Source organism: Pleurodeles waltl, chromosome 6 (genome assembly GCF_031143425.1).
Source record: "Pleurodeles waltl isolate 20211129_DDA chromosome 6, aPleWal1.hap1.20221129, whole genome shotgun sequence".
Lineage (NCBI taxonomy): Eukaryota > Metazoa > Chordata > Amphibia > Caudata > Salamandridae > Pleurodeles > Pleurodeles waltl.
In genome coordinates this window covers 788,730,580-788,757,880 of record NC_090445.1, presented here as the reverse complement: position 1 = coordinate 788,757,880, position 27,301 = coordinate 788,730,580, and the positions used below count along the sequence as shown (strand labels likewise).

The window sequence follows — 27,301 nt, the reverse complement described above, 5'->3', positions numbered from 1 at the left end:
TCCTCCTGTTCCTCTTCTGTCTCGAACTGTCGACGCTCCTTTGGCGTGGACGCCATCTGCAGTCTCCTCGCTCGACGGTCGCGCAGAGTTTTTCGGGACCGGAACGCCCGACAGGCCTCACAGGATTCTTCGCTGTGCTCGGGTGACAGGCACAGGTTACAGACCGAGTGTAGGTCCGTATAAGGATATTTGTTGTGGCATTCGGGGCAGAATCGAAACGGGGTCCGTTCCATCAGCGTTGTTCTCCACGCGGTCGGGCCGACTAGGCCCCGACGGGGTGCCGAAATCTACCCCGAAGGGCACCGAAGCGCTTCGATGTTCAACGCGTCGTCGTATGTGTCTATCTCGAACCGGATCGCAACGATACCGTCGAAAATCTTCCGTTTTCAGCTATCTTTCCGTTCCGAAACCCGGAGCGACAGGAACACGTCCGAACCCGATGGCGGAAAGAAAACAATCGAAGATGGAGTCGACGCCCATGCGCAATGAGCACAGAAGGAGGAGTCACTCGGTCCCGTGACTCGAAAACACTTCTTCGAAGAAAAACAACTTGTAACACTCCGACCCAACACCAGATGGCGAGCTCATGCATACCATGTGTATCTACAGCGACAGATGCCATCGAACCTTTTTAATTACGGTGGTCTCTAGTAGGATTAAGAATGCTGGTGTATTCACCTGATCGGCTGAAGACTGGGTATTTTCAATGATGTGAATGTGCTACTAACCAAACACTGTTCTGAGGCATATGGCAACTTAACAATGTTTAATGATGATCACAACTACTGGGGATACCCAGCCCAACAACAGCAAATAATTACGCATGTGACTCTATGGAAGATCCAATGTTGGAGAAATATGTGTGTTGGATGAACAAGAACACAGTCTTTTTTATAAACTGAAGAATGCAGTCTGGGTTGGAAAGCATATATGGAAACTCATTGGGGCTTGCGCTGCAACCTCAAAATTACATTTGTTTTCTGGATTCCAACCTGCAGGCTAGGGCAGTGCGAAGTCCCTAGTGCTGACCGTTGGTGCTGTAGGATTAGTCTGAGATACAGTACAGCTCCAGATCATGGACTGGAATTTATAGAATCTGCTCCTGCATGGTTGTACCCCTGGGTAGATTGCAGGCCAAACTGAGCGCCCAACATCAAGGAGGTCCTGTGGGCAGCTAGGCATCAGAAAGTCACTAAACATGGAAAGCAGGGACAGAATGCTTGCCCCTCATTTGGATGTGAGCTAATTTAGGCTAGTGTAGTCATCAGAGACATTACAGAGAAAGTTGGGAAGATTCTGACAGCTGGCAAGCTCTAGTCCTTACTAAACATTGTCTACACATTCTTTTGAGATTGGTTTGATCACTGCCAGTTATCCCTCAAAACGAACACTGCAAAAATAACAAGGTGATGGAAGGAATGCTTGAATTAATCTCAGCAACCGACAATCACTCTGAGCCGCATTCCAGACTATCGTTTTCACCCACTGTGTCATTCTAGAGAGGGACCAGCCTCATGCAAAGCAGTCTTGGTCCTCTCCCACAGGAACAGTCCAGCCTGAACTGAAAGGCCAGGTCCCCTACTGGTGAGAACACAAGCAACCCCAGACTGCTTTTGAGCTACTTAGGTCTCAACAGTGTGGTAAACCACTGTGACTTGGAAATGATTGCCGAAAACGTCCAAGCAGTGCAAGGAGGCTGCTGCTCTGCTTCACATTCCTCCTGGTGGCCCCTCACAGCCCCTTGAGGCCTGCCCCCAGCATCAGAAGTGTAGTGGGCGTGGTGGGTGTAGGGAAATGGAGCTTGGAGCCCAGAGCCCGCTTGCAGTGTCAGGAGGACAGACATCCTTTAAAAGAATCTACAATGGTCACCTTGCCGTCACCAGCCACATTGACTGCAGTTCTAAAAGAACAAGAGGCCTTTTGGGAAAGGGGGATAAAAAACATACCTTAGTGTCTCCCCTACTCCGCCCTGCTAGCGCTATCGTCTTCACCCAAGAAAATTGCAGATAGTTTATCCACATTTTCTGTGCTGAGGGGAGTATGTGGTAAATTGCCAGCACCTCAATAACACCTCATGAAGTCAACCAGAACAAAAACCTATCGCTTGCCTAGATAGGGGATGGCTTTCAGGAATCTTAAATGCAGGGAGCAGAAAATGATCTTGCAACCTTGGGAAGGGGGCGCATCATATAAGCCTGAAACTTTGCTCCTGGAACATCGCTGGCTTGAAAAGTAAAACCAATAGCAACACAACTTTATTTTTCTGGAAACTATTTGATGTATTCGCTTTTCAGGAGACATGGTCAGGTTCACCACCCAGCATTCCAGGTTATTCATCCCATGACAAACCTGAAGAAAAAACAAAAACATTTTGGGCTCCCTGCCATAGGAGTGGCTACCTACATCACACTGTCTCTATGATAAGAGGTTGAGATGCTCCCTAAACCAAATCCTGGCATCTTGATCATGTCCATCATCAGCCCAACACATAAGAGGGCCCTGACTATAATCAATGTCTACATTCAGCCAACTCCTTGTTCAAAAGGCAAAGTTACCAAGAAAATTACATCAATCATATTAAAGCTTATGAACAGAGTACTGAAACCCAAATTGATGACTTTCTCAAACAGAACATCTATTGGAATATACAGCTCCAGGTAACAAACCTAGGAAAACGAAAAGACAAATGGTGGGAAAACTTTGTGCTAGGAAATTAACATCTTGGGATGAAGTCACTTAAAAGCAGACTACCTAATGTCTGCCTAACAAATATTTACTCATTTTGGCCCATGATCTGAGCCCATTATTACTTTGCATCTCATTCTCTGTGCCATTTGCTCCTTTCAAATTGTGGAACACCTCCTACAAGCACTGGTATTAGATCTGGGAATAGAGGTTGTCGAGAGCAGACCCACCACACTTGGTACCTAATTCATTATAAATTATAAGAAACTGAGATGGTCAGAAACGTCTGTACGAAGATTGCCCACAATGCTAAGACAGCAATAGAAGGGTGTGAAAGGCTAAACTTAAATTAGATAACACCATGTCACAAATATGCTACGGATTTACTTACAAGTGGCTACTGTAACACAGATAGACCCCTATGACAAACCATCAGGAAATCATCAAAAATTCAAATAAGATCACTAGCCTGTCGCCTGGCCAAGAAGAAGTTAAATCAGGCATCAAGGGTCGCTCGAAAGGGTTGTGACAAAAAGAATGTGCTACTTACCTGTAACTCCCGTTCTCCAGCATTGGTATCTTTCATAGATTCACATGCTTGAATCATTCCCCGTCGTCGAAGTGGGAGTCACATAGCATCATAGTAAGCAGTATATATCAGTATAATAGGTTGTAAAGGGAATAAAAAGTTCAGCTTAATGGCCTATGTCCTTTTTAAATAAAAAAGTACCAAAGTTGAACTATGACCAATTTGGTGACAGCACCCATTAGAACACTCCCAAAAGAGGCATCTTCCCTCAGAGTTTCTAAGCACTAGTGGGACTGACCTCACTGGCCAAGAAGGAGGGCCTCTAAGGGTGGGTCAAGTGAATTTATGAAAGCTACCAATACTGGATAACTGCAGCTACAGGTAAGTAACAAATTCTTTCTCCGTTATTGAGGTATTGTTCATAGATTCACATGCTTGAATTAGAATAATTAGCAGTGCAATACATAGTAACAAAAAGACATGAATATATAGCGGATGGTGGGCATAACATTATATAACATATGGTGATGGGCTCACCTTAGTCTGTGCTGCATTCAAACAATCATGCTGGGTGAAAGTGTGTTTGCTTTTCCAGGCTTCAGCACATCATATATTTTTAATGGACACCCAAACAAAGGAGGCCGCTGTTGTGGCGACTGCTCTAGTAGGGTATGCTCTAGTCTTTCATCGAAAAGGCCTACTCGCCTTTGAGGGGCAGAACTGAAACATCTCTTGACATCAAGAGAATAGAGAGTGCATTCGGCTGGTGTTTGAGGATTACTAAAGAAAGTCTTAAGAATAACTGGCTGATTCAAAGGAAAATCAGTGGAAACCTTTGGTATGAACTTGGAATTAGGTTGGACGATCACCATGGTGTCTTCGAATTGTAGGAAAGGTTTCCTAATAGTGAACACTTGAAGTTTGCTTACTCTCCTAGCAGAGGTAAGGTCTAGTAACAATGCCACCTGCAAGAGAGGAACTTTAGTTCAGCTCTGTGAATTGGTTCAAACAGAGTTTATCAGTTGGGATAACACAGTGTTAAGCTGCCATGCAGGTGATTTATTAGTGGATATGCTCTTAAAAGTCGTTTAAGAAATTAGGCAATTAATCTTTGTGACCATAAAGAAGGAGATCCCAAAGTTTGTCTATACCTGGAAATAGCAGCCAAATGCACTTTGGCAGAAGAGTGTGACAGACCAGATTTGGCTAGAGACAATAAATATGGCAACACTTGTTTGGCAGGAGTTGTGATAGGATGTACTTTAGATTTTTTGCACCAAAGACAAAAACGTTTCCATTTGAGGCAATATGTTTTGCTGGTAGAATCAGCTATAGACTGTGCAAGGATATTCCATCAATCCTCTGGAAGTCTAGGAGGTCTAGGTGCTGAAGCTCATAGTGCTCAGAAGCTGAGCTGATAAATGCAGAGAAGTTGGGTCTGGATGATGGACCTGGTGATTGTTCGTTGACAACAAGTCTAATTGGAGCTCGAGTTGAATCTTTTTGCCACTGACAGCATGAGGCGCTCTGTAAACTAGTGTTTTCTGGGCCACTGTGGAGTTATGAGTATCAACCAGCATGGGTCCCATTTGATCTTTCGGAGGACACTGGGAATAGGTGGGATCGGAGGAACAGCGTATGCATAAATCCCAGAGCATTGCATCGAAAGGGCATTCCCACAGGAGTACATGATGGCATAAAACCAGCATATCTTGTTCTCCTGTGATGCAAAAGAACGAGTTACTTACATTCGGTAACGACTTTTCTGGTGGATACATTAGCTACCTGTGGATTCCTCACCTAATGAATACTCCCATGGCGCCAGCATTCGACGGAAATCTTCTTCCTAGCTTCTGCACGTCGACGAGGACGTCACACTGGCCCACGCAACGCCGTCTGACGTCATACAGGCAATAAGAGGTCCTCACCGACGTGCCGACGTCAGTACCAATTTTTTTTTTACGTGCATGAGAACAATAACCTGACGTAATGAAAGATTAAGGCAACATCTCATAACATTGTAAATCACACAACATTGCAATAAAATGGCTGTAGATTTAATAAAACTCTTCTTTCTTTTCTTTTTTTTTTTTTTTTAAATCAAAACAAATATACACTAATCATGCATACCCACAAAAAAAAAAAATATATATATATATATATATACACAAGTATCCATATATACAAAATCTAAAGCAGCCTTAAAGACCAAAAGGAGCACACTCAAGGATTACTTGGTAAGACCAAAAAGGCAACGGGGAGGCGGGTGGGACCGTGAGGAATCCACAGGTAGCTAATGTATCCACCAGAAAAGTCGTGACCGAAGGTAAGTAACTCGTTCTTCTGATGGATAAAACTACCTGTGGATTCCTCACCTAATGAATAGAGTCCCAAAGCAGTATCACGCTCGGCGGTGGGTGCCTAAATGGTCAAACCAAGAAATCCTGCAGCACTGACCGTGCAAAATGGCCGTCCCTTCTGACCTCAGAGTCCAAGCAGTAGTGCTTCGCAAAAGTGTGAAGGGACGACCAAGTTGCGGCCTTGCAGATGTCAACGACAGGAACACCCCTAGCCAAGGCCGAAGTGGCCGACTTAGCTCTGGTGGAATGAGCTCTAATACCATCAGGAGGATCCTTCTTTGCTAAAGAGTAACAGATTTTAATGCAAAGAACAACCCACCTGGAGTGTGTTCTCTTGTGGACTGCCTTGCCTTTCCTCTCCTCTTGCCCACGTATCCGATGAACAGCTGATCCTCCAGCCTGAAGTCCTTTGTTCTATCAATGTAGAAGCTTAACGCCCTCTTTGGGTCCAAGCGATGCAGTCTCTCTTCCTCCTTTGAAGGAAGAGGCGGAGGATAGAACGTGGACAAAGTAATCGTCTGGGCCAAATGGAAGGGTGAAACAACCTTCGGGAGGAAAGCAGCCTTGGTCCTCAACACCACCTTATCCCCATAAAAAGTTGTATAAGGGGGTTTTACCGATAAGGACTGCAACTCACTCACTCTCCTTGCAGATGTTATAGCCACCAGGAAGACTGTCTTAATAACTAAGTACCTTAAAGGGCAAGAATGCATAGGCTCAAAAGGGGACCCCATAAGGAAAGTCAGGACCAAGGACAAATCCCATTGAGGCATAACAAATGGTTTAGGAGGATATTTATTTAGAAGACCTTTCAAGAATCTAAGAACAATAGGGGATTTAAATAACAATGGTTGGTCTGGAAGACAAATGAAGGCTGACAAGGCAGACAAGTAACCTTTAGTAGTAGCCACTGCACAACCTTTCTGCGCTAGTGATAAAGCAAAAGACAAAACATCTGACAGATGAGCATGTAAGGGATCAATCTGTCTCTCTCCACACCACATAACAAATTTAGACCACCTATTAGCGTAGATAGATTTAGTGGAGTGTCGCCTGGCCGCTAATATAACATCCACTACATCAGGCGGGAGAGAGAAGGAACTCAGGTTGCCCCGTTCAATCTCCAGGCATGTAGGTGCAGACTCTGGAGGTTGGGGTGTAAAACCTGCCCCTGCGACTGCGAGAGGAGGTCTGCCCTGAGAGGGAGACGGAGCGGAGGGCACAGCGAGAGTTGGAGAAGGTCGGAGTACCACACCCTCCTTGGCCAATCCGGAGCTATTAAAATGACCTGGGCCCGGTCTTGGCGAATTTTCCTCAACACTCGAGGAAGCAAGGATATGAGGGGAAACGCGTAAAGTAACTGGTCACACCAAGTCATCTGAAACGCGTTCCCCAAAGCCCCCTGCACCGGATACTGGAGACTGCAGTATAACGGACAGTGGGTGTTCTCCTGGGTGGCAAACAGATCTATCCGAGGAACCCCCCACAACTGGAAGACGGACTTGATCTGGATGGAGACGCCACTCGTGGTCGGCCGAGAAATGGCGACTGAGACCGTCCGCACGTACATTCAAGACTCCGGCCAGATGATTTGCTACCAAGCAAATCTGATGGTCCCTTGCCCAGGACCATAGTCGAAGAGCTTCTCTGCAGAGAAGGTACGACCCCACTCCTCCCTGTTTGTTTATATACCACATCGCGGTAGTATTGTCCGTCAGGACCTGAACCGACTGACCGCAAAGGGATGGGAGGAAGGCCTTGAGAGCCAGACGTACACCCCGCAACTCCAACAGATTGATATGAAAAATCTGTTCCTCTGGAGACCAAAGCCCTTTGATCTCCAGATCCCCCAGATGAGCTCCCCACCCTAGAGTGGAAGCATCCGTTATGACTGTGGCCACTGGTGGTGACTGCGCAAACGGCTTCCCTTGTGAAAGATTGTCGCCCGCAATCCACCACTTCGAGTCCGCAGCAGCATCTCTGGAGATTTTGACCGAACCGTCTAGATCTCCTTTGTGTTGAGACCACTGCCTTCGGAGGCACCACTGAAGAGCCCTCATGTGCCAGCGAGCATGCGTGACCAACAGTATGCAGGAGGCAAACAGACCGAGCAGACGTAGGACCTTGAGGACTGGAATGACCGCTCCAGCTTGAAACATTGGAACCAACGCCTGAATGTCTTAAATCCGCTGAAGCGGAGGAAAGGCTCGATTCAATGTTGTATCCAGTACTGCCCCTATAAACAGGAGGCGTTGAGAGGGCTCCAGGTGAGATTTGGGCACATTCATCGAAAAGCCCAGGTCGAACAACAACTGGGTTGTCGACTGCAGATGATACGACACAAGCTCCGGGGACCTGGCTTTGATCAACCAGTCGTCCAAGTAAGGGAATACTGCTATCCCTTTCCTCCTGAGCTCTGCCGCAACCACCGACGTCACCTTCGTGAAGACTCGAGGTGCCGAAGTAAGACCAAATGGGAGGACCGCAAACTGATAGTTCTGCATCCCTACCACAAACCGGAGATACTTCCTGTGCGACTTGAGTATCGGGATATGAAAATAAGCATCCTGCAAGTCGACAGACACCATCCAATCTCCATTGTTCAACGCCAAAAGCACCTGAGCTAGGGTCAGCATCTTGAACTTTTCCTGTTTGAGGAACCAATTCAAGATCCTCAAGTCCAAGATTGGCCTCAACCGACCATCCTTCTTGGGAATCAGGAAGTACCTCGAATAACAACCTCGACCCCTTTCCTGCTCTGGGACCAACTCCACCGCGCCCTTTAATAGGAGGATCTGGACTTCCTGTTCTAGCAACAGGAGGTGTTCTTTTGAACAATACGACGGGCGGGGGGATGGGGGGCGGAAACTCCCGAAAGGGAAGGATGTAACCTTTCCCCACACTACTGAGAACCCAAGTGTCCGATGTAATAGTCTGCCACTTGTGAAGAAAGTGCTGCAACCTTCCCCCTACAGGAGAGGAGTGAGTAGGGACTGGTGGAAGCCTAAGGCTGCTTCCCCTGCTGCACCCCTCCAGAGGACGAGGAAGAGGCAGAGTGCTGCTGCTGAGAGGCTCCCCTGGTGCGGATCCTACCTCTCCCTCTAATTGGTCTAAAAGTGATAGAAGAGGCAGGTTGTTGGTATCTCCCCCGAAATGAAGAGGAGTATGAACCCCGTCCAAAACCTCAAAACCTCCTAAAAAACCTAGAGGAGGCAGAAGAAGGGGCCTGCAGTCCCAGTGACTTGGCTGTGGCTCTGCTTTCCTTAAACCTTTCCAAGGCCGAATCCGCTTTGGCTCCAAACAGTTTGTCCCCATCAAACGGGAGGTCCAAAAGGGTCGACTGCACATCCGCAGAGAACCCCGAATTGCGGAGCCAAGCCTGTCTCCTTGCCACCACAGCCGTGCCCATCGCCCTAGCCACCGAGTCTGTCGTGTCCAACCCAGACTGGATAATCTGAGTCACGGCAGCCTGGGCATCCAAAACAATGTTCAAAAGCCCCTGGGGAAGCTCTGTATAAGAAGATGAAATGTCGTCCATAAGAGCATGGATGTATCTTCCCAAAATGCAAGTCGCGTTGGTGGCCTTCAACGCCATACTGCAGGACGAAAATATCTTCTTGGACTGTGCATCCAACTTTTTGGAGTCCCTGTCCCCTGGCACCGTCGGGAAAGATCCAGGAGCTGACCTAGAAGAACAGGAGGCCTGCACTACCAAGCTCTCCGGCGTAGGGTGTCTAGATAGAAAGCCAGGGTCAGAAGGCGCAGCACGATATCTCCTGGCCACAGCCCTATGAACCGCCGAGGAAGATACTGGCTTCTTCCACACCTCCAACACCGGATCAAGCAAAGCCTCATTAAATGGCAAGAGAGGCTCCGCTGCAGAAGAGGCCGGATGCAGAACTTCAGTCAGCAAATTCTGCTTCGCCTCTGCCACCGGCAAAGGCAGGTCCAGAAAGTTAGCTGCCTTTCTTACCACCGCGTGAAAGGTAGCAGCTTCCTCCGTATACTCCCCTGGAGATGAAAGGTCCCACTCAGGGGAAGTATCCAGCCCACTGGCCGTATCAAGACCATGAAGTCCATCACCAGAGTCCTCAATCTCTCCTTCCTCCAAGACTCGTTGGTATTCCTGCTCTTTCAAAAGACGAAGAGCACGCCTTCTAGAGTGTAGCCTCTCTTCGATGCGCGGCGTCGACATGGCATCCGCCGAAGTCGAGGATCGGCGGCGATCTCCGGATCCATCCGACGCCATATCCGGCACCACAAGCAGCTTCGGCGCCGAGGCAGAAGCCGGACGAAGAGGGTCGCGTCTTGGAGTCTCCGAAGGTCTCGTCGGAGTCACAGGTCGAAATCCTGAAGTCGACGGGATGGAAACCTCCGGGGCCAAACCTTCTGAAGCCACCGGAGCGGCCACCGGCGCCGATACCGGCGCCGAGCCCACATTCCCTAAAGGGAGAAAGGGCATAAAGGGTGCCGGTCGTAAAGGCGCCGGAGCACCCAATGAAAAAGCCAACGGCCCCGAAGGACCAGCCGGAGCACCGCCTGGAGCCATCTGTTGAAAGATGGTGTACATCGCATTCAAGAATGCGGTATTATCGGCTCCAGGGGCAGGAACAGCCGGATACTGGGGTGCCTGGATCGAAGGCGTCTGCGACGCCGAAGAAAACGCCCGGGGCTTCGTCACCTCAATCACTGAAGCCTGTCCAAGCGAAGTCGGTGACGCCGGAGAAGGCAACGGCGTCGACGGATGTGGCGTGACCGTTGGACTAACCTCCCAGGTCTTCCGACGCCGAGCCGAAGGAGACCTCTAACGAGACTCCTTGCTGGAATGACGCCGTGAATCCTTACGGCGCCGGGAGTCTCCATGACGCCGGTGAGATCTCGGCGAAGATGACTTTCTATGATGTTTTTTCTCCTTCCGTTTCGACTTCGCCATGAAGAGCTTAGCCTCTCGTGCTGACATGAATCACATGTAGCGACGTCGTGGTCAGAGCTCAAACACCATAAACAGTCGGAGTGAGGGTCAGTAACTGACATCTTGCCCCCACACTCTCGACAGGGCTTGAAACCCGACTTTCTCTGAGACAGAGAAAATCACGCAGCAAAAAAATACACTGTAACCACGAAAGTAACAGTAGCTCCCTCAAAGATAACCGTTTTGAATGCACGGAAAAAAGGGAACTGACGTCGGCGAGGACCTCTTATTGCCTGTATGACGTCAGACGGCGTCGCGTGGGCCAGTGTGACGTACTCATCGACGTGCAGAAGCTAGGAAGAAGATTTCCGTCGAATGCTGGCGCCATGGGAGTATTCATTAGGTGAGGAATCCACAGGTAGTTGTATCCATCAGAAAGATCCAGATTGGGCTTGCCCCACCATTGAAATATGGCATTCAGGACCAGTTGGTTCAATTCACATTTGTGACAAATCTGTGACGTTCTGCATAGGTTGTCTGCTAAAGAGTTGTGTACTCCTGGGAGATGTTCCGCCCTTAAAGCCACCTGATGCTGTTGTGCCCAACGCCAGATAGTTTTGTGGGACATAATTTGTGGGACAGCTTAGTGGGACAGAATTCTGTATCATGTACAACTGTTACATGGTAACATGGTTGAGGTAATACATACTTGTTGTGTTATCTATTCTTATCAACACAGAGGAACCTTGAACTCTATGCAAGAAGACTTGAAGAGCCAGTGAGATTGCTCTGAGCTCGAGGAAGTTGATACGCAGCTTCAACTGCTCTGGAGTCCACCCACCTGCCTTGGATCTGCAGATCTTGTAAATGAGCATCCCATCCTTCCAGAGAAGTGTCTGTTGTAATGACGTATTCCGAAACAGGGGGGAAGGAAAGTCAGCCTTGCAGAGAGATTGCTAGAACTTGTCCACCAGGGAAGAGCTGCTTTCATGACAGGAGTGATCTGTACGATTTCTTCGAATTGTCTTTCTGATTGGAGCCACTGGGCGTCCAATTGCTCGTGGAAAGGTCGCATTTTGATATGGGCATGAGGTATTAAGAAGATAGCTGAAGACTTCATGCATAGTAGAGATATGAGCAGGCGAACTGAAGCCCACTTTCCTTTTGAAAGGAAGCAAGCCAGAATGGGAGTTTCTGTTGTCCGTGTGCGGACAAGAATGCCTTGTCGAGTAATGTGTCAAGAGTGGCTCCCAAAAAGTTACCTTTGTGGAAGGCGTAAGGAGAGATGTCTGGAAATTGACTGTAAGACCCAGGGTTTGAAAGAGATGAAGACACTTGGCAGTATTCCTCAACGCCTGTTGGAAAGATGGAGCCTTTATCAACCAGTCGTCGAGGTAAGGGAAAACCTGAAGGCTCTGTTGTCGTAGGTGGGCTGCCACTGGAGGAAGACATTTTGTAAAAATCCGAGGAGCGGATCGAAGATCAAAAGGAAGGAATTTGAACTGGTAGTGAGTACCGGCTACTGTAAACCTGAGGAATTTGCTATGGTTAGGATGGATGGGGATGTGGAAATAGGCATCCTAGAGATCAAGACTTGTAAGAAAATCTCTGTGGTGGAAAGCTGGATAATTTCCTGTAGGGAAACAATACAGAAAGATTGTTTCTTCAGGTACCATTTGAGTTTCCTGAGGTCGAAAATGCGACATCGCTCCCCTGATTTTTTACTTATGAGGAAAAAAACAAGAGTAAAATCCCTTTCCTTTTTGGGAATGTGGGACGTGCTCTATGGCCCCTTTTGACAAAATGACCACAGCCTCCTTGTGAAGAAGATGAAGGGGAACTGGGAGGAATTTTGTTGGTGGAGTCTGGGGTGGAAACTGAGTGAACTCCAGAGTATGGCCATGCTTGATAAGATCCAGGACCCATTTTCCTTAGTTATTTTGCTCCACTAATGTAAATAATGGGAAATTCGGACACCCACTAAATAGTGAGAAGGGGTGATAGCTAATACTTTGAAACTGTCACAGCTTCCTAGCGGTATCTCTGGTGGAAGCAGGCTGTCTTCGTCTTGGTTGCCTAGAGTAGGCTGCCGATGGTGGAACTCATTAGGATTGATATTGTTGGTAGGCCGGTCGAAAGGGCTGCTGGTAAGATTGTGGCTGGTATCTTCGGTCTCCTCCACAATACAAGTAAGATCCGCAGCCAAGTGCGCCGCGAAAGGGCATCTTAAAAAACTTCCAAGGGATCAAGCTGTTTCTGTGTTTGCCTTTATGGTCTAAAGAGCATCATCGATGTGCTTTCCAAATAAAGAGTCACCATCAAATGGCATATTGTGGCCTTAAGCCAACCTTGACGTTGAAGTGCAGGCGATTCTGACAATTGCCGGAATCCTACAGATGCAAAATCCACTGCACAACTGATAATATCAGATGCCACTCTTTAGCCTTCCTTGGCAGGAAAACTAGGTATGTGGTGATGTCCGACCACATTTGGCAATCAAAACGCCCCAGAATAGCCAGGGAGTTTGCGGCCTAGAGAGTCGTACCTGACATGACTGTAAATCATTTGCCAATATTGTCAAGCAGTCTGCCCTCTTTCTCAGATGGAGAAGTTTTTGGGGTAGAAGGATTCTTAGACCTGCGTTGTGCGACATGAGAAATGACCAAATCAGCCCTTGGATATCCAACCAAACAAGCAGGTGAGTCTTCTGGCGCGTAATTATTTTTGTCTATTCTAGGAAGGAGAGCAGTGACAGTCGCCGGTATCTTCATGATCTTCCATCTGCTTCATAGTGATGGGCAGTTGGAATCGCTCTGCCGCTTTCTCCATTAGCAGGGAAACCACCAATATCTCCCAGTGTAGAATCCACTGGTTTGGTGCTGGAGGGGAAGGTGGGGGAATAAGATAACCATCCCATTCGCTGGTGATGGTGCGATTGTCCATTATTTCGCATTCCTCCCTGCCTCCTTCATCGTCAACATCATCTTCAGATGAAGAAGGATCTTCGAGGAGGCATGGCAATACGGGATTGCGAAGTTATTCTGAGAGTAGGTGGTGGAGGTAGATCTGGCTATCTAGGCGCCGGTGCACCTGATGGTTGCTCTTCAGCTGGCGTTGGGAAATGCTTGTAGTAGTCTGCAAGCATAGTCTCTGTACGTTTTGTACTAAGGCAACTGGAACATGCCTGGTGGAGGCGGTGGAGGGGTATATTGATGATATTGCTTTCGATAATGATGGCTTAGGTAAACAGGCTCATAATAATCTTGTTCTTTTTCTTTGTCATTCTGATATTCTATGTGTAAGTCAGAGGGACTGTGAGCTGCACCAAACATCCCCTGATCGTCCTGAATAGCCAATAAATTCCTGTTTATAAGTGGAGATACTCCACGTTAATTCAGGATGGAAACCTTGAGGTGAGAAGACAGTCGTGGACGAGGCCATCCATGGTAGTGTCGAAAATGAAGGCAACAGTAAAGTGGATGGCCTCTTTTTGGGTTTCACCAACGGCGAGGAGGATTTTTCCAATGTCTGCGTCGTCAACGGCGAGATGGCTGTCGACGAGGTGGTGGTCGTCAGCAGCATTGACGACGATGCTATCGTCGACCGTGTTGGTACTATTTTCGTCGACATCACTGTCGTGGTGGTGATGAATCTCGTTGATGGTGCAGTTACTGTCGTCAACGAGGTAGTCTTTATTAATGCAGAGACCATCATCGATGTCATCATACACGGGGTAGATGACAACGGTGTAGTCGTTGTCGGGCTTCTAATCACTGCAGCTGACAATGGTTTTGATGTTTTTGGTGTCGACAACAATAATTTAGCGGTTTTGGCTTTTTTTGACAGGTTCAGATAATGATTTAGGCTTTAACAGAAGGGTTGAAGAAGGAGCTGAGGGCTCAGATTCCAAGTAAAAGACTTCCCTCATGCTCCTTGAGGATTTTTGTGGGAAATGTTCTGCATATCTTGCAGTCTCTAACCTTGTGGGACGAATGAAGACAATAAATACATTCTCTATGAAGATCTTCAGAATGTATTCTTTTCTTGCCACAGGTGGCACAAGGTCTGAAGAGTTCTTTCCAAACCAGTTTTGACATGCTACATTTGGGGAAATAGCAATTTGGAGATCATCAAATCAGGAAAAAACTGAGCAGAGCTCAGAGAGAATCCCTCACACACGACGCAAGATGAAAATCCGAGAGAAGATGCCTCTGTAGGGAGTGTTCTAAAGGGCGCTGTCACCTGATTAGTCATTGTTCAACTTTGGTCCTTTTTTAAAAAAAGGACATAGATAGGCTATTAAGCTGAACTTTACATTCCCTTTACAACCTATTATACTGATATTTAGTGCTCACTACCATACCGTGGGACTCCCACTTCGAAAGGGAATGATACAAGCATGTGAATCTATGAAAGATACCCCAATACTTGAGAATAAGAAACAACCTATACATCTTAAGAGCTGCAAAAAAGAATACAGGAAGTCAATCTCGGGTTGAGAACAAAAAAAAAAAAAAGGACAACTTTTGGGCAAAGTTGTACTACGATAGCAAGCAATCAAGCGCTAGGAATTTTTTGTCAACTGTGAATAATCTTAATCGACAACAGCAGGCCCTAAGTAATGTCCCAATCAGGGAAGAGAGATGGGTGGCTTTTCTCCAGAAACAGTTCTCGGCAGCTCAAGATCTATTAACACCAACTTCTCAAGTTACACTGCCGTCGCCAGAAGGCTTAGTTCTTCCTGCAGAGAGTCAGCATCGGTTATGGCACCTCTCCAAGTTGTCACTACAGCCAAAGACTGCACTGTCAACATGGGCTTGCATCCCCCGTGAGGCCCAACATGGAGTCCACTTCCCACTAACCAATTTTCTCCAGGAACTGTCTTTTACATTGCCTCCGAATCAGAAGAAGTACAAATGCTTGTACAAGAAATTGAAAGGGTATTGTAAAAGGAACGAAAGACGGCGCCCATGGGCCCAATTAAATACCCCAGGCAATTTATAAACTTGACCCACAGTACTGGGCAGGAAAGCTGGATACTCTTTACTCCAACACAATCTCTACTGGAGACATACCAAACTAGTGTCTAGTAGCAGTCATCTTTCCAATCCACTAAGGGGGAGACAAAACCCTACCAGACAACTATTGCCTTATCACTTTACTAGATAATGAAGCAAAATATTTTCCATCACTTGTATTAAAGGCCCTGACTGTCTAGGCAGAATTAAGACGGATAATTCTAATAACTCAAACTGATTTTATGAGAGGTTTTGATACAATCACAAACATTTTCACCTTGCCAATTCTATTTGATCAAATGGAAAAACAGCATTGCACAACCTACCTCTGATTTGTCGACTACAATTTGGTTTTTGACTGTGTAAACCAAGTGAAGCCTTTGAGAAAGCTAAGGGCTTGGAACATCCTGCCACACCTGCTTAGAACCACTGAGTCACTCCAGAGCCTGGGTGCGGCTCAAAGTGGGAGACAGCTCTCTTTTATCAAGAAAGATCTACATACATCAAGGTTTAAAGGAGGGGTGCGTGCTGGCACCATATCTTTTTTTTTTTTTCTTTTTTTTAAATGGCAGAACTTTTCCCTGGCCTTGACACAATTAACAGCACCGCACCCGGCTTGGAATACTTGCATTAAATCATATACTATAGCAGATGACATGGTTCTGTGCAGTCAAACCAAAGAAGGCATGCAGAGGCTGATAAACACACTGTAACTGCATGCCACACAACAATCTAGTTATTAATTGAAATAAAACAAAGGTGATGATAGTCAGCCAGGCGGTCAAGTAGAATGCAACCTGCATCTTTGTGTATATACCCTGGACACACGCAATAAAAGAATACAAGTACCTAGGAGTCTTGCTGGATGACAAGGGAACGTTCAAACAACAAGTACGAGCTATCACAAATAAGAGCAGTCCCTTGATTGTGGCATTCAACACTCTATATAAGAGGCTGAAAGGTCCAATATTTGACACCCTATTAAGGGTTATGGAGGCAAAGGTTCTGTCAACTTTAACTTAATGCAGTGAGGCTCTTCATGGCCGTAACACAGTCCAATTGGATAAACTTCAATTAAAATTTACCGGCATGTCTTTAACCTAGAGTTCAGTTCCTTGCTTGCTTGGAGTTTGGTCTTTTGAGGCAGTAAATTGGCACGCAGGCCACAGCAGTTAAGTGCTGTTTCAAGTTAAAACATGCAGAGGCTAACACGCAAAACAACATTCCGTGTTTACCAACTTTTGATACGGGCAGCACTAAAAGCAGCAGATTCAAATAGTATTTAGACCAATCTCTAGCAAATTTATAACTGGGAAACTTATGGTGCTGCCAGTCACATAAGACATTGCAGAGTGGGCTGTCCTCCTACACTAGGCAAAAAAACAGCAATGCAGCACACGGGTAATAGAAACTGTCTGTGCGGCTCTAACACAGAAAATCTTTCCCACCTAATAAGCATTTGTCCTTAAATGGCCTCCGATAGTAGTCGCCTTCTTAAAAACATTTTTTTTTAAATTAAAGGGATCCGCACATTCAGGCAGGCCATTATACCTTGCTTATAACCTGATGCCCCCATACTGATCTGCCGCTTTGCAATATTCTTAAACAAATTTGAACAAAAAAATAAGTACATTAGAAAATGCATACAGCAAGGTCCAGCAATCAAGAGGGAACAAAAATCCCACACCAACTTTCAAGGCCAAGTTGCTAGCCCGGAAATGGACATTCAAACTACAATCTCAACCTATTCTAGCTCCTTGTGACTTTGTGAATTTATGAGACCATCAGACAAAGTTGTGCGCTCATTTTTGCGCTACTTTTAATTCATACAAATGCACTTCCAAACAGTCTTTTAACTTATGTGCAGTTACTCCCTTTTTTTAACCTGTATTTCTTGCATATTTGCATGATGATTCCTTTCTCTTGGTCTGCCTCAGTCACCATATTTAATGTTTTCTTTTTTTTTTTTGTAAACTGACTTTTTAAACATTTGTTGCAAGAATTTTTATTAACAGATGCAAATAAAGTTTACTTACATAGGCCCTCATTATGAACACAGCGGTTTTCAGCGCCGTGCTCAGGCTGGCGGTCATTCTACTGACCGCCAGCCGCCCTAGGATCCCGCCGGCCGCATAATAAACATTTTGCGGGGCCAGGACATTGACGGCGGCTCCATGTACAGCGGCTCCACATGGAACCGCCATCAATGCCTTTGTGCGGCCAGTGCAGCTGCACCCGTCACGCAGATCACTGCCTGAAACTCGGGCAGTGACCTGCGCGATGGGTCACTGCACAGGGGCCCCTGCACTGCCCATGCCAAGTGCATGGGCAGTGCAAGGGCCCACAGGGGGGCCCCAGAGCACCCCTTCCGCCAGCCTTTCACTGGCAGGGGAACCCGCCGGGGAAAGGCTGGGGGCTGTAGGGATCATTATCAAAAGGGCAGCAGCACTGCCTTGTCGGATAATGATGGCTTCCACTGTCAGGCTGCCTGTCACAGTGAGTAACTCTTTCTATCTGTTGCTCTTATTCCAAGGGAGGACTACAGGAGCAGAGGCCTCTTGGGGTGGTGCATTACAACTGGCTAAACCCGCTCAATGACGAAACTCAGAGATGGCTAAATTGCTCACCTCCTAATTTCCCACTGGAAGGCATGTCTCTGTGAGTATAGTGGTGCACTGTTGCTGGCAACAAAAACAAGTAAAATTGCCCTCCCACTGCTTTACTGTACAGGAGAAATCGTATTAAGACAATGTACAATAAGCTTGAATTCATCCACCTGTACACTGGGTAAACACCAGATCCAATTTCACATAAACGTATCCACAAAGCAATGGGGGAGGGAGGACAGGCACAATATTGCATCTGTAAGGCAGCCTGGAGTCAGAGATCTTGTTTTTCCCTTTCAGACCATATTTCCTATGAGGTGCTTGCTTTACCTTTCACCTGTAAAAATGGCACCTCCACTGCACGATCATTTGGCCCTTCTTCTCTGTGAGCAATTCTTGTTCATTAAGAATTCCAAACAGAGACCACAACTATGGGGACACCTGGGAGGAAAATTATATAGCCAAGAGCACTGTAGAACATAACTAGCTGCACTGTCTCAGTTTCATGCTTAATGCATGTTCTTTCTCTTTACAGGTGAAATAAAGAGCACCCTCCAGAGTAGGCTTTGTGCTTCGTGGTTTTATATTGAAAATGGTGGAGTCTTCTGGAAGGCCATCTGCTTCCCAATATAAGTTACAGCTCCTACCTCTCCACAGGCCCAGGCAGTGAACCCTGAACACAATGCTCCACTAAATTCACAATACTTTCTCTTGTGCAATTCTAAACTGCACACATGCCTCAGACTCCTCACTGGCCCCTGCTGACATAGGAGTCAGGGGAGGAGGGCACTCCCATCCCTCATACTCCTGATACTTTCCAAAGTGGTGTTTGGTGAAAAAAATGATCGTGTCCTTAAAAATGCACCTCTATGGCAAGTGTTTCAGACAATATATTCTGCTATGCTTTCTTCTCACATTTTTCTCCTAGTGTTTTTTTCTCTCAAACAGATGGCTCTTAATGATTGCATCACTATTTTTTACTGTACTTTATATTCACTGTGAACGACAACAGTGACGGAATTTTAGATAGCTCCAGGGCACACGGTTTTAAGAAGCAACTGTACATTTCCAATGTTTTCAAAACACAGCTGCAACAGTCTCCTAAATCAATGCGAACCCCATTTTGCCTTGAAATATGTGACGTCTTGATCATTACAGCACCATAAAGCACGTCAGAAGGAGGCCAAACAGAATAAAAGGCACTACAGTAGCTGTTACTTCACTGTACTGTCTCAGTTCTACCTACCTGTGTATTTTGAGCCAAGAGTCATGAGGGAGCAACAAGTGCGCTGAGGGCGATCTGTCCAGATTGTATCAATGAGATTCCCTTGCACTGGTATCAGAAAGTGGCCAGCATTCTTCAGAGCATTTGACATGCTCTTCCACTGATCTGCCAGAAAAATAAACATAATGTGATGTTTAAATCAGCACAATCACCCTAAGTTAACAATTGTTCTGGAAGCATAGTACACACTGGCCCATTGCAACATCTTGTAATTGTAGCCAATGCCAGCATTAACGTTCATCGAATTAATGATTTGATAACGATATCTGCTGTGATCTGCAGATCATACGTCCAAATCTCTGTAAAACCACCTCTGATGTATGTAAAATAAGCATCATGCCATTGGTTACCAGCAAGGCCCATTATTTACATCATTTGAAAAAACTGATGAAAATAACAGAAAAGAGGCACATAAAAATATTATTATGTGTTGAAAGAGAAGTAAAACAATGTAAAAGGCAAAAATTGCAGTTGTGCTTAAACACTGCTCCATTTAATACTTCAAGAACGGCAAAGGTAATAGTTACTAATCCAGATACTAGGTTGTATCTAAAGGATAGCTGGTTGCTGGGCCTTGACCAACTATATGGCTGTCAAATAGAGGCGAGTAAGGTTATTTTTCTGTACAAGTAGTTTGCTGTTTTGCATTCACTTTAATCATTTACCCCCAGGCAACTGCAGGTAATTGTTAATTTTCTACATGAACATCAAACTCGGGGGAAAACATACTGAATAATAAATGCAGAATCCTTTTGCCCACATTTTCTCTGCATATTAAGAAACTTAGTGCCTGATTAGACCGCGGTAACGGTCCTGCTGTTGACTTTTTGACTGGAAACCCGCCCACCGCCGCATTTAGATGTTTAAGCTCCAATAGACGAAAGCCTGCATTTGAAATGCCGTCTCTGCCAAGAAACATCACCTGTGTCCACGCTGGGAGAGGGACAAGGGGAAGCAGGCGGGACCTTAGCCACCCTTCCCGCCGTGCAGATTTGGATGTGCCTTACAGCCAAGAAAAAAGTGGAGGTCTGATATTCATGTCTGAGTTGGCGGATTGGTGGGGCAAAGGGGTGAAAACTCAACTTCCCCTCCCCCCCAATTCCAACCCCATCTTCGACTGGACATGACTGGGCAAAACCTGCCATCACAGCTGGTACTGATCCACTGAGAAAACACAACCACTCCTGTCGCCAGACTCGAAGGTAGGGATGCATGTAGCCAGGGCACGTTGTGTGGGCACTGCACAGGAGGTCAAGACCACTATGGACATATACATGTCACAGTAGTTACTCTGACGTACATATGTGAGGGAGACAAGAGGTTCAGACACGGATGGGGACACACTGGTACATAACAAATATTGCACACACACACAACCATCATTACTGTGCCAGTATTCATCGGCAAATGAATGCTGGCACTGCAATGACTGTACAGTCACACCTGCCAACTGTGTCCATGTGTACAGAGTGCCAGGGGACCTGTACCTGTTATGTTGTGCTGCGGGTTATATGTGTGAGTCAGTATGTATATGTGTGTATGCGATTCGACTGGCTGGGTGGGGGGGGGGGAGCTAGAGTGGGTGTTGTGGTTGTGTCAGGATGTATGCCACCTACATCTTTCTATGATATTGCTGTGTAAGTTGTGTGTGTTGTGTTGCTGCATGCAACATTCAGGTGAGTGGTGTTGTGTGGTTGTCATCATGAAGTGTGTAGTTGAGCTTGTGTTTGTCTAGATGAGTGCATAACTGCAATGGTTGTTGTGTCATGTGTTGTGTCATGTGTGGGGGCAGTGTCAATGGTGAAAGTATGTTGTGGATGTCCGTCATTGTTTGTTTGCGGCATGTATGTGTTGTGTGGCATAGCAATGGACACCATTATGTATGTGGTGTGTTGTATAGTGTGTTCTGCAGGGGGACACAAATGGCTAAGGCTGCGTGTGTGTGTGTGTTAGACTTGCCTCTATTCCACAGCCCCTGCCATTGTACGATGTTCATTAGGTTCCGCAATGTCCTCCCTCATTCAACGAACCGCCACCAGTTCACCGCGTGCAGAGCTGTAACATCTAAATACGGCGGGTGGAACACCATCTACTTGATGGTCTTCTCTGGACTGCTGCCCACTCGGCTTGGCAGTGTGAATACCAAGATCTAAATCAGGCCCTAATTATTGGCCCTTTGCCTTTCATGAATAATTCACTTGAATTATTACAATTAACTTTTTTTTTTATTTGTCAATGAGATCTATATGCTTTCTTCTTTGTAGTGGAGATAGCATAACGACTTTAATTATGTTTGGTTTAGATGACCGGGTTAGCTCTAGGCTATTGTTTTTTGTTACGCATAGGTTTAGGGTTAGCATAGATTTTGAAGTTAGGATTTGTGTATAGTGTGCCTTACCATTAAAATAAGTTTCAGACTGATAATGCTAGAGGTTTAAGGTTAGACCTGGGTATATTAGGTGCTAGGGTATGGGTTAGTCTAGGTGTAGATAGGTTTGGAATGAATTGGGATGGGGGCAAGTAAAAATCATTTTAGCTGCAGAGAAATTATTTTTGAAGCTAAGTGTTGGGAACTTTCTGTAATGTCTATGGTGAACTAGCTCTGTAGGCAAGAAGCTAAAAAAAAAAAGTGGACAGAGGTGTTGGCATTCACCAAAAATGGCAGCTTTATTGTTATTTACCACTGCCTAGATAGGCTCTTTTTTACTGAAGTTTGAGCATTCACTTCCCATGCTTTAGAGGTGACTTACTGAAAATACAGACAGAAGCAAACATAGGCAAAGGTCTTTGAGTGTCTCTCCAGGGTGAGGGTCACAATTTTGTAACAGAGTCTGTCTGGCTCCTGTTTAGCCATCATAAGAATATATACACTCCTCCTCTCTCTTTCCAACTGTGTCCAAGTTAAGGACCACTGCAGACCTTGCACAACAGAGACATTACTGGCAAAATCATACCATTATTTTACTTCCTGGCAGCCCAGAAATATAAATGTGGTTAAGAAGGATCTTCCTATGGCATCCTGCGAAACAATGGATCAATATGCTTTGAAGACTTCAGAGGATTTAAAGCCTACGAACAGAGGTCTTGTATTGAAGACTATGACGGGACATCAATTGTACGCCTGGATAAAATGTAAATGATGCCATCATAATTCATGCAATTTCAAGAATCTCACATTATTCTTATTATGCGACAAACCTGAAATTATGCCACATTATGTGCCATTTGCATTGAAAATGTACTGCCAAAGCAAAGGGAATAACAGAATGTGATCGGCTGTTGTTCAGAGTGCTCTTATTTATTTGTACTTGTTAGCATGAAATATGTCCTTCCATCAAAAATTTATACAAGGACACATTTTGCGCTATAATCTGCAGATTTGCATTTCACTTACGTATAATTTTCCATAATTTGCAGAAATTACACATAACTAAGCAAAAGTAAATTACAAAAATTCGACACATAAAAAGTAAAGACATTTTCTAGCATCCGGATTCATTGCATTTTGGTGAAGTATGGCTGATCTGGAAGCAGAATCCACAGACCCACACACAATGAAGAAGATATGAGGGGTGAAGAGCACTGGACAGCAATAATGAAAATAGCTTAGATGCTCAATCCAGAGAAGTGGGACGTTAAGAGGTACTCCTTTCTTGGGCACTGTGCTTAAGAGCAGACAGACATTACACTGTTGATCTAGAAACCCTTAAGGACTAGTCCCACATTCTTGAATGACACAGAACTAACATGTGTCAGTGAGAGTCTTCCCTGCTATCAAAGAAGATAGGCAGGGTAATCTGGTGGGACGCTGACTTTAATCAAGCTGCTACACCTTATTTTTTTTTCAAGGTATAACTTTCTTGTGGATTGTTTCCTAACATACCAGTAAAATGTATCTTGTCTAATTTTGTCAAAAAATTACACAATATACCAATAAAACGCACACTTATACTTAGAACCACTTGTCTCACAGAAGGGGAGGTAATGGGGCAGAAAATAATCTTGATCTTGGGGATGTCATTCTGGGTTTGCCAGAACTAGGGCTCTTATAGGTCAAGTCAATGTGCTCTTGTTGACAGCCCTCTATAAACAAAATATATATAAATATACAATTAGCATCCTCGCCACGCACTGCTAATTACCCCAGATATTACAGCACTCATGACAACTATTATAATGTCAATAAAAATATCAATGAGACATAAGAAGATAAATTATTGAAGAAAAAACTGTACATGGCGGGGGTGCCATAGTTACCTTAGACCACAAGTTATAGTTACTTGAGATAACTAACTGTAACTGAAGAATTTCTCTGGTTTTGTGCAAGTAAATTCAGAACCTAAGTATAACGTCCCTGTAACTTTTGTTTTTTTAAGTGAATATGTATATAAATATGAAAATATGTGTGCACACATACACAACTATATGGAATATGCATAAGCTTATTAATACATTCAAACATATTTTGGATCAGGATTAATTATTTTTTTCTATTTTTACACAAAGTCACCAAAGGTAAGTATGTAAAGTTTTGATGATTTTGCTTATTACATTAATATTGTTAATAATTATTTGCCTAAGGTAAAGCAATCAGATCTTTCCTCATTTCCAAGTGTCTTGGTTTTATACATGTCCTTTTATTTATCTTATTGTCTACAACTACTTTTTACAGTAGTGGACAGAAGTAATATGCTACATACCCTGTAAGCATCGGTCCGTGGCATGTTCCAGTTGTCTGTAAAAGTGCTAGTAGCACTGCCTGACCTACATTGGCTTGTTGGCATGCTAGAATATCCACACAATAAAGTTTAGTGAAAATGTGTGGTGTAGACCATGTAGCTGCTTTGCATTTATAAGCTATTGGAATGTTTCCCAGGAAAGCCATGGAAGCTCCTTTCCTCCTAGTAGAGTGTGCTCTAGGAGGTGTAGGTAAAGTTATGTTGGCTTTAGCATAGCATGTCTGAATACACTTAACAATCTATGTGGCTATACTGGATTTGGATATAGGCTTTCCCATACAGGGCAGGGAAAAAGCAACAAATAATTGCTTAGAATTTCTGAAACTTTTAGTGTGATCAATAGAGAACATGAGGGCCCATTTAACATCTTATGTGTGGAGAGCCCTCTCGCAACTGAATCTGGGTGTGGGAAAAAAGGCAATTCAATTGCTTGATTGAAGCGAAACGGACAAACAACTTTAGGGAGGAATTGCGAGTTGGTTTGGAGAACCACCCTGTCTCTGTGGAGCTGGAGGAAAGGTTCTTCTAAGGTGAAAGCTTGGAGCTCACTAACATGTCTAAATGAAGTAACAGCAATTAGAAATGCCACTTTCCAAGAGAGATACTGAAGAAAGCATGTATGTAGGGGCTCAAGTAAGGGGACATAAGTTGTGTAAGAACAGTGTTGAGACTCCAGGTGGAACTCGTGGTGGGATAACTCTTGAGATCCTTCATGAAGGCATAAATGACTGGAATTTTGAATAAAGAGATGTGTTGTCTACTCTGTAGGAAGGCAGACACAGCAGCAAGATGTAATCTTTTGGATATGAATGCCAGGCCAGATTTTTGTAAATGAAGCAGGTCGTAGACAATGTCTTACACATTAGTTTTGAAACTAAGCATGTTTGGGAGGTAGGTCTACGGGCTTCTTTAACAATGGTCCTACACTCAACTGGTAGATTAAGGTAACCAAACTCTATGACCTCAGGAGCCAGATAGCCAAGTTGAGAGATTTGGGATGTAGGTGCCTGATTTCTCCATGGTTCTAAGTGAGAAGGTCCAGACTGTTGGGGAGCTTCTTGTGGGGAACTACAGAAAGGTCCAGTAACGTTGTGAATCAGGGCTGCCGAGCCCAAGTGGGAGCCACTAGTATCAGTGTGAGAGATGTTTGCCTGAGCTTCCGAAACAGAAATGGAAGGAGAGTGGAAGGAGGAAAGCGTAGGCAAATATCCGCGACCAACTCATCCATAGTACGTTGCCATTGGATAGTGGGTGGGAGAAACTGAACGCGAATTTTGGGCATTTTGCGTTTTCTGTGGTTGCGAAGAGATCTATTTGAGGGAACCCTCATGTGTGGAAGTATGGAAGGAGGACTTGGTGGTGATGTTCCAGCTCATGGACTTGTTGCTGCATCCTGCTGGGGAGGTCTCCAAAATCATTGTCTGTTCCTGGAAGGTATTCCGCTGACAAGTGAGTGTTGTGACATAGTGCCCATCTCCAAATGGTCTGGACAGGCAAGATAATAGTGAAGACTGTGTCCCCCACTGCTTTTGTAGATAGTACATGGGTGTCATATTGCCCATCATGACTAGGACAACTTTGTGAATCCGGTGAGGTAGAAATGCTTTCAACGCTAGATGAACAGCATGAAGCTCTAGGCAGTTTATGTGCAGACCCTTGTGTTTGGCATCCCAAAGACCCTCTACTGTGAGATCTTTCAAGTGTTCACCACCTATCGTGAGTGATGCATCCATGGGGACAGTAATGGGGGGACAGGGTCAAGAAAAGTCTGACCTTTTACCAGGTTGCTGGTGTTCCATCAGTGCAGAGAGTGATGAGTTTGGCGGTCTATCAACACTAGATTGTGCAACTGACCCTGTGACTGAGACCACTGTTGAGCAAAACATTCCTGTAACGGATGTGTGTGTAGTTGGGCATGGGGTACTATGGCAATGCAGGAGGCCATCATCCCTAAGAGGCACATGACTGTCCATACTGTGAGTTGTTGATTTGTCTGAAATTGTCTGAAATTGATGTAACAGTGCTTGAAAGTCTTGACTCTTGCAGTACTGGGATAGGCTAATCCTATTTGTGTGTTTAGAATAGCCCTTAGATGTGGCTGAACCAGAAGAGGGTGTAGGTGAGACTTGGTAAAGTTGACGGTGAACCCCAAGCAGTGGAGCAGATATTTTGTAACCAGAGTGTGTTGTTGACACTGTTGATATGTGTTGGCTTTGATAAGCCAATCGTTCAGATATTGAAATACATGGATGTTTTGTCTGCGTAGATGTGTGGCTACCATCACTAGGCACTTGGTGAATACCTTGGGGGCAGTAGTCACCGGAAAGCCAGGGTTCTGAACTGGTAATGTTTGCCACCCACCACAAACCTGAGATATTTGAGATGAGCTCAGTGTATCTGTATGTGAAAATAGGTGTCGTTTAGATCTAGTGTATTCATAAAGTAACCCTGTTGGAGAAATGGGATCATGTCTTGCAAGGTGAGCATGTGGAAGTACTCTGACAGGATGAACTCATTTAGTGGCCTGGGATCTAGGACTGGCCATAAAGATCCATCGTTTTGGGGTATTAGGAAATACAGAGAGTATTTCCCTAAACCCTGGTGTTGAACAGGGATGGGATCTATAGCTCCTTTTAAGAAAAAGCACTTGAACATCCTGTTTGAGCAAAGTTTGATGTTCCAGTGATAGCCTGTGAGTATGAAGTGGAATGCTGGGAGGTGTGGTACTGGGCTCCAGACAACAGCCATGTTGGATAATGTCCAACACCCACTAGTCTGATATTATTGATTGCCACATGAGTAGAAAATCCTGTAATCGACCCAGACAGGTGTTATATGGTCAGGGAGAGGAGAGAGAATTCACTGTTAGGTGGTAAATGTTCCACCGTGTGGGGAAGAACGCATGCCTCTAATTTTGGCATTGATGCCCCTGTATGAACCTATAAAATAACCTCTTTGAGAGGGGTGCTGGCTGTGACTACGTTGGTAAGAGGTGGAGGTGTCAGAAGAGATGGCTTTGGAGCCTCCAGGAAAGTTGGAGCAGTGAAAGGAGCCATGGGAAATAGATGTTTGAATAGCCCCAACTGATTTTGCCATCTCTCTGTCTTTTTTGATCTTCTCTAGGGTCTGATCAACTTGGGAAGCAAAGAGATGTTCCTTTTCAAAAG

General features: G+C 45.2%; 1 protein-coding gene across 1 annotated transcript in view; it reads right to left on the bottom strand.

Moving 5' to 3' along the window:
- The window catches only part of XPNPEP1 (X-prolyl aminopeptidase 1), a 433,587-nt gene that overhangs the window by 321,659 nt on the left and 84,627 nt on the right, over nucleotides 1-27,301 (bottom strand). The window contains exon 7 of the mRNA XM_069239428.1: nucleotides 19,357-19,500. Coding sequence (XP_069095529.1) covers nucleotides 19,357-19,500 — 144 coding nt within the window. The remainder of the gene's footprint in view (nucleotides 1-19,356; nucleotides 19,501-27,301) is intronic.